Source organism: Myodes glareolus, chromosome 3 (genome assembly GCF_982192425.1).
Source record: "Myodes glareolus chromosome 3, mMyoGla1.1, whole genome shotgun sequence".
In the NCBI taxonomy this organism is placed as follows: Eukaryota; Metazoa; Chordata; class Mammalia; order Rodentia; family Cricetidae; genus Myodes; species Myodes glareolus.
In genome coordinates, this window is record NC_142028.1 from 36624038 (window position 1) to 36641231 (window position 17194).

The following is a 17194-nucleotide window of genomic DNA, read 5'->3' on the forward strand; positions in this document are numbered from 1 at the left end:
TCCCCTGTATAACTGGTGAGTTTCACTGATCACAAAGGCCAACATCGTGCACAGACAAAGGCTCACCCAAGGGTCTCACTATGTAGCCCAGGATGTCTATAGACTTTCGATCCTCTTGTCTGAGCCTCAAGAGTGCTGGGATTACAGGAGTGCACCACCATACCTGGTTTTCTGCAAGCTTCAGGAAAAGGAGGTGCATGAGGCTGCAGAGATGGCTCAGTGGTTAAGGGCATGGACAGTTCTTCCAGAGGACTGGAGCTGAGTTCCTACACCCACATGGCAGCTCACAACTGCCTGTAACTCCAGCTCAAGGAGATCTGAGGCCCGGAGGGCACTATACTCACACACAATAAACACAGATAAAAGTAAATAATAATAATAATAATAAATCATCTAACAATTGAGTTGCCTGGGTCCCATGTGTTCTGATGCAGGGGACAAAGACCAAGGTTGGTGGCCAGTAGCCAGGTGATGTAGGAAGACACCTGGCGCTACTCTGGAGATGCTGGCATGCTGTTTCCTGACCTGAGAGGCCTTTGTGGGATTCTTAGAAAATCTTGCTGGGAAAATCCCATTTCATTACTTAGTCTTCTATCCTGCTCTCATTAACACCCACAGTCACTGGGATGCAATGGCTCCTGGTCCCACAGATAAGAGCTTCCATTACAGCATGGGACGCCCTTTAAAAGGTGTGTGGGCATGTGTGTGCTGGTGTGTGTGTGTGCATAGAGATGAGAGGACAACCCAGCGGTCATCTTCAGGAACAACACCCACCTCATTGCCTGCAGCTCAGAGGCTAGACTGGCTGGAAGCCCAACACTTTGACTATAAACGCTTGCCACTGTGCCAAGCATTTATTTTTAAGTTATTTTTTAAATAGGAGGCGATAGGGTATGCAAGCATGCCATGCCATACGTGAGGAAGTCAGAGGGCAATTTTGAGGAATTTGTTCTTTCCTTCCACCTTGAAGGTTCTGGGATTGAACTGAGGTCATCAGACTTGGTAGCAAGCGCCTTCACACTGCTGAGTCATCTTGCTAGCCCATGCCCAGTATTTTCACATGGGTTCTAAGGAGCAAACTTGGGTACTTATGACTGACCTTTGCTGACTAAACTATCTCCCCAGTTCCCTTACAAAAACTCATGATGGTCAGTGAAGAGTGTTTTCCCTGGAGGCTCCTTCTGTCAAACACCAAGAACTACAATAAACATTGTACCCACCCTTTCCATGGCAACCCAGGATCAGTTACATTGTTTCCTTTACAGACCAGTAAATGAGGCACTGAGAGGTTAAGCAACCTGCCCAGCGCCACCCAGTGAGGAAGCGGCAGAAAGGATCCGTGCCTGCCAGCTCCAAAGCCTCCCTGTCTCTCCCTGTGCTGTCGGGCCTGATGGAAAGAATCTCTTATCAGAATCTTTATTCGGTCCACCAGTCCCTGTAAGCTAACCAACAACCAGCGTCTGGATTCTCATTTGTATGTTAATCTCCTTCCAATACAGGCAACACATACAGGACAGAAACTGCCAGGGCCAGAGTCATCACGTAGTATAAGAGGAGGCTAGCCCAGGAGCAGACAGCAGTACAAGGAAAGTAACCTCACCAGAATCCTCCAAGGAATCAGCTGTCCACGACTTCCTCCTGAACTCAGGCTCAACTGATTTTCCCAATGCTCTCTGATGACCTGCTGAGGGCACTGAGACGGAATTCTACTGGGGCCAGAGGAGTCCAGAGATAAAAAAGGAAGCCATTCTATACTTTAGGGACTGGGAAGGTCAGCAGGCTGACTACTTGCATTCTTGAGAATGCAAGAGACCATTTGCAATGTCAGTTATACCCCAATAAAGCTGTTGAGAGGGTTCTAGAAAAAAAAAATTGAAGGCAATAACCGTTGTGCTTAGAGCATTAAAAGGCACAGGCTTCAATCATTCTCTCTGGCTCATTTAGTTTTTGAGAAATTATGTGCAAACTACAAGACCCTGCTTTCTTTAGGGATGTGACTGGGCTTCACTGTGTGGCAGGAGAATGTAGCCACGACAGTAACAGAGGAGAAATTTGCTGTTAGCATTAGGACAAGCCAGACCTCTGAGGAACCTAACACCATGTAACACGGTCACGGATGGGGTAGGCTTTGCCTGTGCCAGGAGTTACCCAGCACGGTCATCAGTGCCATCCCAGCTGACCACACCAGCACCTTGCCATCCTGCGCTCCCACTGATGGGAGCGAAAAGAGAAGACTCTGGCAAAGATTTGTGTCAGATGGAAGAATTCTCTACCCTTTGTAAAGGCTGGAGACTATCTGTGATGACTGTGCTTGGCTGTCAGCGTGAGTGAGCGCAGCTGGAATTAACTACGCCTAAGCAGCTGAGAACATCTGTGGTGGATTTTTCTTAATCACTGAAATGGGTGATCTACCTTTAATCCAGGTCTTTTGAAATGGGAAGATCCACCTCTAATCTGGGACACACCTTCCGCTGGAAGACTAAGTAAAGGACATGGAGAGAAGGAAGCTTTGGCTCATTGCCTGCTTTCCCTTGCTCTCACTGGCAGGTCCATTCCCTCACTGGCATTAGAGTCTATTTCTTTGGGATTCCAGAGTATACTGCAGACCAGCTGAGACATCCAGTCTCCTGAACTGAACAACGACTGGAGTTTTAGACTTTCTGTTGGTAGACAGTCATTAGACTAGCTGAACCAGAGCCTAGAAGTCACTTTAATAAATCTCATATAAATGATATATTCATTCTATCAGTTCTGTTCCTCTAGAGAACCCTGACTAATACACTAAAACGATGTTGAAAAATCCTAAAGAAAAAAAAAAAGAAAGAAAGAAAGAAAGAAGAAAGAAAAAGAAAACAAAAATCCAAAACCAGATTTTTTTTTCTTTTTGGTTTTGGAGATGGGTGTTAAGTTGGGAGCATAGCCCCCAGGCCTGAGAGTTGTATTGGCCTGCACTCCAAATCCCAGCATGCCACAGGGTATTTAAGATAGCTCCCAAAGGAGAAACAGGTGGTCGCGTTTGCGGCCTCCCAGTTCTCTCACGGCCACCGAGAGCACAGGAATCCCATTAAACCTGGCTATTTCTTAATTTGGCTTGTTCTGATTTGGCTTGATTGGGATTTTTGCATTTGCAGAGAGCTCGCGTTAGGAAAAATTCCTATCAATGGGGTCATACTATGTAGCCTTGACTGTCCTGGAACTCATTCTATAGACCAGGCTGGCCTCGAACTCAGAGATCCACCTGCCTCTGCCCCACAAGTGCTGGGATCAAGGGCATGCATCACCACCACCTGGTACAAAAACAGACTTTAAAGACTGAAAATTGCTTAAAACTGAATCTTTAGGATTTTTAAAAATATTTATTTATATGCACGTGAGTCTGTGTGTTTTTATTATGAGATACAGGTGTCCAGGGAGGCCAGAAAAGAGCAGCTCTGGAACTGGAGTTACAGACAGTTGTGAGTCACCATGTGGGTGTAAAGTATCAAACCCAGGTCCTTTGCAAGGGCAGTCAGAGCTTGTAACCCCGGAACCATCTCTCCAGCCCTAAAAACTGAATCTTTTATCTGCCATGTTTTAATTTTTTAATGTTAGGAGAATAAATCTAAAATTTTTTTTTAATATTAAAAAGAGAAGGTTGTCTCATTCACCTCTTCTCAGCTGAGCAGTGTCTGGAGTACAGAAGATGCTTGACAAAAGATGACATGAAATATGTGCTCTTGTTTTCACTCAAGGCCAGAGCACAGATGACACACTGTAAGACATCACTCAAGGTCCATGCGCAGATGACACACTGTAAGACATCATTCAAGGTCCACGCGCAGATGACACACTGTAAGACATCACTCAAGGTCCATGCGCAGATGACACACTGTAAGACATCACTCAAGGTCCATGCGCAGATGACACACTGTAAGACATCACTCAAGGTCCACGCGCAGATGACACACTGTAAGACATCACTCAAGGTCCACGCGCAGATGGCACACTGTAAGACATAACTCAAGGTCCACGCGCAGATGACACACTGTAAGGCATCACTCAAGGTCCACGTGCAGATGACACACTGTAAGGCATCACTCAAGGTCCACGCGCAGATGGCACACTGTAAGACATAACTCAAGGCCAGAGCACAGATATCACTCAAAGTCCAGTGCTCAGAAGACACACTGTAAGACAATTTCCAAAAGCAACACAAAATGACTAATGTTGCTGAGCGGTCCAGACAGAAATTGGGCTGCTCATGCCTCCCACTAGTGGAAACATTCAAGCGTCACTTTGAGGATCATTTGTCAAGTGATGTTGCTCAGAGGATGCTGTACCAGCCACAGTGGGGGTCCGAAAGCTGTTCCTGAAGCAGCTAGGAAGTAAATATTCTAGAAAATGCAAACCACAAATAGTTTCTGTCATATATTATTCTCCCTTGCTACAATCCTTTAAAAATGTCAAAACCAGGGGTTGGAGAAAGGGCCCAGTGGTGGGAACACTTGCTGAGTTGGGACCTCCAGATTCCCCCTAAAAACCTGAGTGTGCTCACACACAGCTGTCACCCCAGCTCTAGGTGACAGACAGGTAGACACTAGAAGCCCATGGCAGGCCAGTCAGCAAAACCGTGAACTCCATGTTAAATGGAGACCCCACCGCAAGGAGAAAAAGACAGCAGGAAACCCGGTGTCCTCCTCTGGCCTCCGTGACCACATATATACACCACACAATTAGGAAAAGTTGAAAAATCTTGTTTGTTTATATGCATTAGAGACTGAAATTTCTGCCAGAATAGAGCGCTATACAGAGAAACCTGTCTCGAAACAAGAAACAAACAAAAACAAACGGAACAAAAAAAAGAAACAAAACATTGAGGGCTATTGCTGAAGGCCAAGGTAGGAATCAAAGGCTGCTTGGGCACCATTTTCAACAAGTATACCACTTACCAGGGTGGGGCATGAGGATTAGAAAAATGTTAAGTAGGAGGAACAGAGATAAGAAAGAATCACTAAGACAACGGTAGTAAGAGGAGAGCAACTCAGAGAATACTGAATGCTGAATTCTCCACACACTTTTATACCCCCAATACAAAAAGGGGGAAGAAGACAAAAGGCCTACTTTAACATGATACAAAGGACAGCTACAACAGTTACTTGTTTTAATACTTTGAGACATCAAGTCATTAGCATTCTCTTGTTTAGGCAGTAAACCCCAGACTTGAAGGCAGCTACTCCAAAGGCCAAACCTATTTCAAAGGAGCAGAAGTGTGCCTGAATTTCCTGACCTTTAGTCAGAGAGGAGAGGATCTACCTGTGTGGGCCATCTTAATGTTCAAAACACAAAGCAACCATAATCTAGGTCAGGGTGTATAGCCACACTTATTGTCAACAACTTTGAACAAGCTAAAACTCTCTGACCTTCAGACAAGGTGGAAGGAAACAGACTTATTTTGGGGCCTCCTCAGAAGGCCACAATCAGTTGGTCCAGGATGTGACCTTGTAATACAGGGCACACAGAGCAGAGGAGCGTGACAGGGTCCAGTACACAGCAAAGGCTGGCTGTGATCTTTCTATAAAGACCAGGCAGTCCTCTGAACTCACAACCCCCGCCTTAATCTTTTGAGTGCTGGGAGTACAGGCATGTGCCACCAAGCCCAGCTCCCTGTAAATGTATCTTTATGATCGAATAAATACAGTTTACGAAGACACTCACCCAGTTCTCAGCACTAGATGAAGCACATTTAAAAGTTATTGAGACTTGGTACCACCTTAGAAAGACTGAGTCTACAGGGTTCGAGGTCCTCAGAAGCACGGCACCACACCTCACTGCCACACGCCCACATCTTGGGGATTTCCTTCACACTTTCTCCTGGTCCCTGCCACTGTCTGTCAACACCTCCACTCTCAGCTCATGAATCTGCCTCCCTGAAGCTCAAACTCGATGTTCAAGAAAGGCAAGCTGCCTACTGCTCCCTAATGAATGCTTTCAGCAGCTGCATTGAAGCTCTCCCCGACAGAGGACTGTTCCTTCTACTCCCCAAGACTTAGCTACTGAGACAAGCAAGCCTAGGGAATAGTTTAGCAACCTGGGACTCCACCTAGTATAAGCTACACACACCTGCCTCTTCTAACTATGCACCCAGGAGCTTGAGGCATTTACCTGCCTATACTATGCACACATACACAAACTTCTCTGAACAATGTTCCTGGCAACTAGGTAGCAACCTAGGACCCTCACCTATATCGGCCTACTTACACACACTACTCCTCTCCCAACAATTGAATGGGTTTCTCCTTCCCTTGACAATGGTCAAATTCAGACAGATTCTGAAAGACCAAGATAAATCCAGACCCCCTAGCAGGAAGAGTAGAGTCAAAAATCTAGGTTAGCCGGTTCAGTGACTGTTCCAGGAACTGGCTGACCACAAAGTTAGATTATAATCTTGAGAACAATCTTGAGAAATGGGGAGTTTACCCCCTTGTGATTATCACTGGTATTTTCAAAATCTTCCAATGATGCCCTCCCTACCTCCTTTGGGTTGTGGTTTCTTCCCTTAAAGACCCCTTCTCCCAGCTACTCGGGGTCGAACTCCTCTATCCCTGCGTGGGATATGAGTCTTGGCCCCAGCGCGCTGGTTCCTGTCAATAAACCTCGTGTGGTTACAGCAAGGAAGGTCTCTCATGAATACTTGGGGGGTTGTGTTATCCCGAGACTTGAGGGAGAGTCTCCCAACTCCGGGGGTCTTTCAATTCCAGTTAATCTCACTCTCTGTGTCCAGATATAAGACCCACTTTTAGTACAATAAGGCAAAACTGCATCCTCAGGTGAATTTTTAGAGACCACCTCCTACCCACCATCTTATACCTATGCCGAACTGGAAGTGCACATAACTAAAGTCAGATACAGGGAAGTGACATGTGCAGCAGAAAAAGTATTATATGATCTAATCCTTCAATACAGAGAACCATTCAAAATATGAAGCCCCTTAGCAACAGCCCCTCTTTCTTTAGAGCCCATACAGAGAGCCCAGGCAGTAACTTGGGGCCCTTGAGTACCTTCCTTCATGTGGCTTGCTGCTCTCTTGCTTTAATTCGAATAGTTTCCTCACTACCTTGCCATCTGTATGGGCTTTATTTTATTCTTGGATAAGAGGCCAAAAACCTGGAAACACTTAGCTCAGAGTGTGGATTGCCTAGCATTCTGAAGCCAGCTTGGGGCTTCCCTGTGCTTGAAAACCTTCCCAACATTCCTCACACTGTCTGCCTTCTTCTGCTTCTGGCTCAGCAGTGACAGGCGGGCACTGCTGTCTTCAAGCTAGCTCTCTGCATTTGGTGCCATGTCCACTTCTTTGCTTGCCCATCCGCCTCCATCCACTCAACTGTAAATTCCCACAGTACAGATCATGGTTCATGCTGGCCCCCCAACCCTCACTGCTAGTCCTTTGTAAAATGGCTCTTGGTGTCAGTGGGTAGACACTTGCCACCAAACCTGACAACCTTAGTGGGATCCCTAAGACCACATGGTGAGAGGGGAGAACCAACTCCTGCAATTGTTCTCTAACCTCCACATGAGTGCTGTGATGTGCACATGTACACACACACACACACACACACACACACACACAGGGTAGGTACGGTGGGGGAATATGAATGAAGTTTCTAAGAGAGGGATAAACAGGGTCTTCTGGTAGTGTTTTTTGCAAAAGATAACACTAGGAAGATCCATTTTAATACTTGGTCACACAGCTTTATTCTACAGCAGAAAACCCCATCAACAAGATGTTTCAGGTTTAAGCCTACTCCAGGGTAGGGCCAAGTAGATGACAGAGAAAGGGCATAAGGAAGCCTTCCAGGGAGCCAGAAGATTCTAGAGCATGACCTGGGTTGCATGTACCTTTGTAAAAACACAGTCATGATCAGTACACATGTGGGTTAAATCTGATTAAAAATGAGGAAGAAAATCTCCTATGCTAAGACTGAAAGACCAGGATAAATCCAGACCCCTCTAGCAGAAAGAATAGAGTCAAAAATCTAGCAGGGACAGAAGAACCAAAAATCTAGGTTAGCCGGTTCAGGGACTCTGGTCAGGAACTAGCTGACCATAAAGTTAGATTATAATCTTGAGAATAATTTTGAGAAATGGGGAGTTACTCCGTTGTGATTATCACTGGTATTTTCAGAATTTTCCAATGATCACTGGTATTTTCGGAATTTTCCAATGACGCCCTCCCTACCCAATTTGGACTGTGGTTTCTTCCCCTAAATACCCCCTCTCCCAGCTACTCGGGGTCGAACTCCTCTACCACTGCGTGGGAAATGAGTTTTGGCCCCAGCGTGCTGGTTCCTATCCTGTCAATAAACCTCATGTGATTGCAGCAAGAATGATCTCTCGTGAGTTCCTGGGGGGTTATGTTATCCTGACACCAGGGGTCTTTCAAGACCAAGCTGTGAGGCAGTGAGGTGGTGGCTCATTCCTTTAATCCCAGCACTTCAGGAGGCAGACAGATGCTGTGAGTTCAAGGACAGCCTGGTCTTGAGTGAATTCCAGGACAGCCAGGACTACACAGAGAATTACGGGGGGTGGGGGGTGGGGGTGGGGGGCAAGTCTACCAAGAGCTTCAGGGCTTTGATGTTCAGGAAAAGAAGATGTGTTGGCTAGGGTGTGGTGAGGCTGCCCAGCAGCTGTCTCTCAGCATGGGCCTAATTGGATTGCACACACAAATTGCAGGCCAGTGTAGGATTGTTAGAAATGAAAGAGACACACTGGTAGAAAATTAGCAGTCAGAGAAAAACAAAAAGCTCTCTTCAGGGAAAGTGGACCTGAAGAGGGGAGCAGAAAAGCACACCAGCCTACCCACCCCCTAGATGGCCTTATTGTGATTTTTCTGTGTCTCAGGCTTTTTGTTTGCTTGCTTTGAGAGAGCAGAAAGTGTTTATTAATGGTTCAAAGAGAAAACACCAGATGCAGAGATGGCAGGATGCACACTGGGAAATTGGGTCTGAAGCCCCTAGAAGCCAGCCTCCAAGTTCACTAGATTTCCAAGTTCACCTAGATTTCCCATTTTGTAATGCATGGACAGTTCTCACAACTGAAGACGCCAGGATGCTAGGATGAAGGAAGATGGGAATGTTTGGTCCTGGACTTGGCGTCCAGGAGTTACTCAGAGGCATAGCTGTAATCCATTTTCCAATCCCTCTTTGTACTAGCCATAGTGATCCACAAACATGGATCCCCAACTCTGCCTAAGATGTGCCCACTTGGGGTTTCCTCCCTCAAAGGAGCTCACCAACCACAGCACAGGCTGATTGGGAATGGAGCAGCTAGCTCCTGCTGAGAACCCTCACAGAAAAGGAGGAAAGGAAGGAGTTCCCAGGGTCCAGAGCTCCAGCAGGGAGACAGGGAAGTGGAGACAGGAAAGTGGAGACAGAAGAATTCCCAAATTTCCGGATGCTCCCTCACCACCTAGCATGGTGTACACAGTGGAAAACCAACAGAGACCCTGTTTGTCTCAAACTAGGTGGGAGGTGAGGGGGCTGACATCTGAGGTTGTCGTTTGACCTCCACACTGTTAGCTTTCTCTGCAGCAGCAGCCTGCCTCTGCCACCAAAGCAGTTACGTCATCACCTGTTCCCAGGTGCCTTTCCACCATCTGCTATGCTACACATGCACCCTTAAAGGTGCCCACCAGGCACAGCTCACTCTCTTGCCTCTTGCTCCTCTCTTGACTCTCTTGTGTCTCGTCTTCTTGTCTCTTTTCTGTTCTGTCTGTCTTCTTGCCTCTCTCATGTCCCCACCCCAACATGGTGTTTCACCCTTTCCTTCCCCTCTCTTTTCAATAAACCTCTTGCACTAATTCTGCTGCACAAGGCATGTTTGCTTAGAGGCATACCTTGGCAGAGCCTACCAAAAGGTACCCACTTCTCATCATTATACACATCTGAACCCTTATTCACACAAAAAATACGTGCACACACACACACACACACACACACACACACACACACAGAGAGAGAGAGAGAGAGAGAGAGAGAGAGAGAGAGAGAGAGAGAATCCTTTTTAAAGTTTCAGGCTGGAACAAACCCTGTGAACTACAATGGTGTTCTGCATGCAAGATATGCTAGGGCAATGTAGGCACAAAACTTGTGGGAATAACCAACCAGTAAGTTATTTGATTTAGGCCCACTATATGAGATGGAACCCATGCCTGACACTGTGTAGGTAACCAAGAACCAGAGACTAGATAGCCTAGGGACTCCAGGTAAAACCAAATAATCCTGGTCTAAATAAAGAAAGAAAAATATCATAGTGATAAAATAATTCCTAATGGTATCCTGCTATACTCATAGATCAGTGTCTTGCTCAGCCATCATCAGGGAAGCTTCCTCCTGCAGCAGATGGGAACAAATACAGAGACCACAGCCAGGCATACAGAGAGTGAGAGACCTTGGAACACACAGCCCTAAATGCCTCCCTTCAGAGCTTAGGGAACCCCATGCAAGAGTGTAAGAGCCAGAGGATAGAAGACACCAAAAAACAAAGCCCTCTGTGGCCGTTTCAAAGAAAATGGCCCTCAAAGGGAGTGGCACTATTAGCAGGTGTGGCCCTGTAGAAGTTGGAGAAAGTGTGTCACTGCAGAGGTAGGCTTTGAGGTCTCATGTATGCAAGCCACACCCAGTGAGACAGTTCACTTCTTGTTACCTATGTTACCTCTCCAGCAAGTCTGCCTGCATGCTGACATGTCCCACCACGATGATAATGGACTGAACCTCTGAACTGTAAGCAATCCAAATAAATATTTTCCTTTATAAGAGCTGTTATGGTTGCCAGGCATGGTGGACACACCTTTAATCCCAACACTTGGGAGGCAGAGGCAGGCAGATCTCTGAGTTTGAGGCCAGACTGTCTACAAAGTGAGTTCTAGAACAGTCAAGACTGTTACACACAGAAATCCTGTCTTGTAAAACCACACACACACACTACACAAAGAGTTGCCTAGGTCATGGTGTCTCTTCACAGCAATTGAAACCCTAACCAACACACACTCTAAATCAACATGAGCAAAGTTCATTGGAACTCAGAAACTGAAGCAGCATACACAGGGCTTGCACGGGTCTGCACCAGGTCCTTAGCATATATTATAGCTTTCAGCTTAGTGGTTTTATGGGATTCCTCTGTGTTAACTGGTGGATCTTGATTCTTGTGCCTTCTCTTGGGTTCTTTTTCTTTTGTTGTTTCCAACTTCCATGCTACAATTTTATTTTATTATATATTTTTTAAAAATGAATGAATGAACGAATGAATGAATACACAAAAACCTAGTTACTAAGGTGAAGGTTAACAATGTCACTGTCATTTATACTTTCTGGAAGAGGGAAAGTCAGTCTTCTCCAATTCAGTGGCCCTAGGTCTACCAGCCATTCCAGGCAGGCTCATATTCAGGAGTTGACTTCACAGTAGTTTTTTGTGTGCTTCATTTGGTTACAGTTTGGTGGGTTTGTTTCTATTTGGATGTTGTTTCATTTTGTGTTTTTTGTTTTGGGGGCTATGTTTTTGTATTTTTTTAAGAACTTAAAGTTGGATGAATAGGCATAGGAAGAGGATCTGGAAAGACTTGGGGGAGAAAAATATGATCAAAATATATTCAAATTCAAAAATTGTTTAAAATAATAAAAATGTATAATTTAAAGAAGTTTCAGGGCTGGTGATGTGACTCAGTAGTTGGGCACCTGCTCAACCTGTTTGAGGCACTTGGTTCAGTCTACAGCACCAGGGGAAAAAAAATTCTTAAGAGGATCTGAAACCCAGCTGCAAGAACACAGGGCAGTCTGGTACACTGAAGGATGAATGAGAGGGAGAAGGATACAGTTTCACAAGCCAAAGACTAGAGTTCAAATCCCACCTCTGCCACTTCCCATCTAAGTCTTTCAACTTGTAAGACTTTCCTACATGAGATGCTACTGATTGCAGTATTATTCAGTCAGAAAATGCACATAGTAGCTGTGTGAGAGGCAGACAAAACAGACAGCAAAGGGACTGGGGACTTAATTCGGTCATAGAGCCCTTGCTTAACAACATGGGAGTGATGAGTTAACACCATCAAAACGTGTTAAAGATGTACAGGTTTCCCATTTTCCAGCAAACATTTACCCACTCTCTTGCCCCCACCCACCATGCATGCAATGCTTCAGGGTCTGGTAGCAGATTGCAATGAAGCTAACTGTGTTATGCAATGCATGCTGGACACATCAGCACAACTTGGAAGTGAAACAAGCAGAGAGTGTAGCACGTGACAAAGGTCAGCACAGGTGTGGGAGGGGGAAAGAGGAGGGAGGAGGAGGGATGTCTAAACTGCAAATACTAGGTTATATTGTTTCCCAGGAATACCCTTCAGTCAAGGCTTTACAAACCAGAAGAACACCCTCAACAGGGACCCTGGGCAGGCTGACTGGAACGATTTTTTTTTTCTTTTGAGTCTCACACTACAAAACATTGAACTTGGCTAGTTCCTTCTTAATTAAAAGAAAAGTGATATCCTGTGGTTACAAAGCAAAGCAAAGCAAAATAAAATAGCCCAACATAATACGTCTAAATGTTGAGAAACGGGGGCAGATGGCAGCAGCAGCACCAACGAGTACTGGATAAGGAAGATCAGTGGGTAACAGCACTTAGTGAGCAAGCATGAAGACCCGAGTTCAAATCCCACCTCCCATGTAAAGAACCAGGAAGAGCCATGTGTGCCTGTAACCTGAACGCCGTGGAGGCACTGGAGCTGGCTCGCCACCAGCCTAGCTCCAGGTTCAGTTAGAGCCCCTACTGCAAATGAATACAGTAAAGAGTGGCAGGACACCCACTGTCTGTTTGGACTTCATGCATGTACCTGTGCATGCATGCGCGCGCGCACGCACACACACACACACATGCACACACACACACACACACACACACACACACACACACACACACACACTCTACAGTATGCCAAAGGGAGAAAGGTAGGCAGGGGACTTCAGCACACATCTCTGCAATCCCAGTCCTGGGGACAGTGAAGTAAGAGGGTGTTGAGTTTGAGGCCAGCCTACACTAGAGTAAGACCCCATCTCAAAATCAAAGAAAAAGGAGAGGAAGCTGTTTTGCTTCCACATCAATTCCAGAATCATCCAATGGCTTCTGCACAGCAAGAAACATTCTTGGCCTACACACCCAGTCAGTTATTTTCTCTCTCCCTTTACAACTCAGTCCTGCCATTCTTTCTACAGAAGGCTTTCAGCTTGAGTCCAGTCTTTGACACTACACCTTCCAAAAGCAGTCTGTACCTCACCATCACCACAGCTGCTACTATTATTATTATTATTATTATTAGCCAGCATACCACCATATCCATTATTTTACACATTATGATTATCTGTCTTTCCTGGAAGGAAAGTCCAAACAGAACTGTGCTGGTTTCCATGTCCCCATCACTGCTTTCCCAGCGCATGCCTCAGTCCCCAGCCACTCACATGTACACAGCCCAGGCTTGCTGATGACCAGATCTAGGAACAAATGGTCAGCCGGGTATGTTCAGGCAAACAGGAATGAGCCTGGACACCATGAAGGAGAGGTGAAAAGATAGAACAGCTGGAAACCTTCTAATCACCAGAGTAGACAATGCCATAGCCTAAAGGGCCTGATAGGAAAAAGACCTGCATTCCAGCAGAGCTCTGCACTCTAGCAAGGGATCATGCAGTAGCAAGGGTAGATTGCTAAACTGGCCCAAGGAGGGACGGGGCAGGGCAGGAATCTAAGCAAGGCAAGGAGGCACAGAAAAAGGCAGATACAATGGTGTCAGGAGATACCCATTTAGGAAATCTGATAGTTGCCAGGCCTGGAAGAGGAGATCCTACAAGGGAAGTTATCCAAGAAGAATCTGACATTCTGACATTCTCCAAGACAAGAGGATGGTTACATAGTAAAGAATGCAGAAAAAAATGACAGGATCGATTAACAGGAGGGTCCCATGACACAGAGCAGGGGTCACAGGTCGGTTAGCATGAAGTTGTGGGTGAGGTCGAAGAACTGTGAGCATAGCCCTGGAGAAAACTGGTATTCAGAGCAAAAGAGGGAGGAGCCCACGGATGTAATCAAGAGGGAAACACCCAGGCTGGGAAGCACAGGGCGACACCCGCAAGACACACACGTCAAACAGTTCGGAGATGAAGCGGGAAAGCTGCACATTTCAGACAGTTGCTTGGAGATAGCAGTGTGGTGGGTGCTGGACGCAGGCAGCAATGCAAACAGTGAGGAAGGGAGGAAGCACATTGCTCTCACCAATACTGGCTGGAAAGGCAGACAACAGTTAATAGAGAAAAGAGAAAAACTGAGACTACCAAGGTAAGAATCGTTAGTAGAACAGCAAAGAAAATGAACAGACAATGACAGCAGGTTCCAGGGAAAGAAGATGGGATTTCACAGGCGGACTTATCAGCCTCTTAGGGTGTGAGTTCTCCAAGCCGTTCCTGAACATCCCTTCCTCTTGTGTGTCATCCCTCCCGCCCTTTCAAACAGAGTCGCACTATACAGCCAGACATGGCCTCTCAGTCTACTCAGTATTACAAACTAGCATCAGCCACAAGATCCCTGCCTACATTTTCTTTTCCTCAATTAGAATATAATGCAAAGTGACGGCTGAAGAAGAGTGGCTGCGGAGCTACTGAACCGGACCACCCCATTCAGCCTTAAAAGAGGAGGCGGTGCCTAGACTTGATATACCATGGCTAGTGGATATCCATGGGAGGCCTGCCCTTTTCTGAAGAGAAACTGGAGAAGTGGATGGGGTGTTTGGTTTTTTGTTTATTTATTTTTCTCTTTTTACATTTTTGGGGACCGCCACTCAGCTCCCAAATAAATAGAGTCTTATTTTTACTTATAATAGCTTGGCTTGTTTTTTTCTTTTCTTTTCTTTCTTTTTCTTTTTTTTTTTCTTTTTGTTTTTTTTGAGCAGTGTTTCTCTGAGTAGCTTTGGAGCCTGTCCTGGAACTAGCTCTTATAGACCAGGCTGGCCTTGAATTCATGGAGATCTACCTATCTCTGCCTCTGCTGGGATTAAAGGTGTGTGTCACTCCAGCCCGGCTAGCCAGCTTCTCTTAAATTATCCTGTTTACCTTTAGCCTCTGGGCTTTTACCTTTATATCCCTCCCCTCATCCCCCCCACCCCCCACCATCCCACCCCCCACCCCCCATCCTCCCACCCCCTCCCTGGTGTTTTGAGACAAGGTTTCTCTGTAGCTTTGGAGCCTATCCTGGAACTAGCTCTTCTAGACCAGGCTAACCTTGAAGAACTCACAGAGATCCATCTGCCTCTGCCTCCTGAGTGCTGGGATTAAAGGCGTGCGCCACCATTGCCCGGCTACCTTTCTCTATTCTATGTCTGTCTTTCCTTCTTACTCCATTGCTGGCTGGGTGGCTGGCCCTTGTTGATCCTCCTCCTCCTCTCTTTTTCTCCTCCTATTTATCCTCTTTTGCCTGGCAGCCCTGCCTATCTTTCTTCTGCCTAGCTATTGGCCGTTCAGCTCTTTATTAGATAGATCATTAGCTGTTTTAGACCGGAAAGGTGACAAGCTTCACAGAGTTAAACAAATGCAACATAAAATGCAGCACATCTTTGCATCATTAAACAAATATTTCACAGCATAGACAAATGTAACACATCTTCAACTAATAGTCCACAATGGAGTGGGAGGAAGGGGGAGCTGGGAGGAGAAGGGGAAACTTTGGTTGGGATGTAAAAAACAAAACAAAAGCAAACAAACAAACAAAAAAGAGTGGGTGAGGAGCAACAGAGAAAGGAGAAGAGCCTTTGCTGATGGGTGTAAGATGGTAAGGGGTAGGAAAGGCAGCCTGCGGAGGACTGAGCGGAGGACACAGGAAATGGACAACAGTCTCCAACAGCCATACAAACAGCATCCAGACCTTGCTGGAGACATAAGAGCATGCCTGTAGGAAGAACATGATGTGTTTACCAAGCCACTAGCAGGGCTTTAGGAAACACCATGGAATTGGCACCCCTCCCCCCCACATGCCCATCTGCCATGAAGAAGCCAGTTCAAAGTGCAGTGGCCTGGGCAAAGAAGATAGGGAGTATCCCACATTCCAGAGCTGGACCTAGAGCTGCTGAAAAGGACTTGTCCAGTCTGCCATGAACATGGAAATTCCAATTGTCCCTTAACTTGCCCAGGACCACACAGCCATCAGACACTGGGAGGGAGGGAAAACCAGGAGGAAGAAGAGGAAGGTATTCGTGGGCTTCATTTCCCTAAAGAAGGGAGAAGACTGAGGCCAACAGACACCAAGTCTACCCTGAGAGAAGGCAGCATAAATGGAGACCATAAGCAAAGGGCTCTGCTGTTGTTGCCACACTGCACATGCGCTGCTGTCCTCATCACCCGGATCACCGCCACACACTGCACATGCCCTGACAGGTACCCCCATTGCTGCCTCGGTGACTTAGAGATGTCAACACAGATCCTCCTTGCTTAATATTCGTCAGGGCCCTGCTTCCCACTCTAACACTTTCAAAATAAAAGCCCATGGCCCACCATACACAGCACCTTGAACTCTTGCTCCTTCTCTGCCTTAGCTTCCCAAGTGCTGAGATTAAGATATACACTCCCACCTCATTAAAGTGTACAATTTACTGACAATCACCACCACCATCACCACTAAGTGGGACCATGGGATCCTGTTTCATCTTTAGGACTTACAGTAAAGCCCGGTGTATAATGGACATTCAAATATGCTGTTTATTAAGTGTACTCATGCAGATTTGTTAAGCATGTATAGTATACCAGACACACAGAATGGTATGTTGGGATGTACTAATAAGTGATATGAAAATCCCTGTTAGTATTAGTAGAGCTCACTATAGGTAAATGAATATATTTAGCTATCGAGGGACGATGAAGGCAATCTAGCAGTTTTCAAAGATAATGTGGCTCAACTAAGAGCATGTGTGACTCCAAGAATCGACACAGCAAAGAGCTGTGACTGCTGGCTACAGTCCTCGGCTCCTCACATGACTTTCTGAGTAAGAACCGGGGAGGCAAGCTGGAAGCAACAGGAAGTCATGAGCTTTCACAAACTGTGGCCAGTGGGTTGAGGTCCTATGACAAAAAATACACAGCCTCAAGGGAAAGGAGAAGTCTGAGATAGAGCTCTCAAGTCTACAGACACAGAT

The 17194-nt window shown here is 46.1% G+C and overlaps 1 protein-coding gene across 7 annotated transcripts in view; it reads right to left on the minus strand.

Moving 5' to 3' along the window:
- Positions 1-17194, minus strand: part of Atg7 (autophagy related 7) — a 222967-nt gene that overhangs the window by 204508 nt on the left and 1265 nt on the right. For 2 of the 7 annotated variants that reach the window (XM_085686871.2, XM_085686865.2), the window contains exon 1: positions 3648-4291. The exons of 2 other annotated variants lie outside the window; for them this stretch is intronic. In XM_085686871.2, coding sequence (XP_085542997.2) covers positions 3648-3703 — 56 coding nt within the window. In that variant the 5' untranslated portion in view covers positions 3704-4291. Of the gene's footprint in view, positions 1-3647; positions 4293-17194 lie in introns of those variants that run through there. 3 more of the 7 variants (XM_085686867.2, XM_085686866.2, XM_085686864.2) reach the window with 3 other exon arrangements.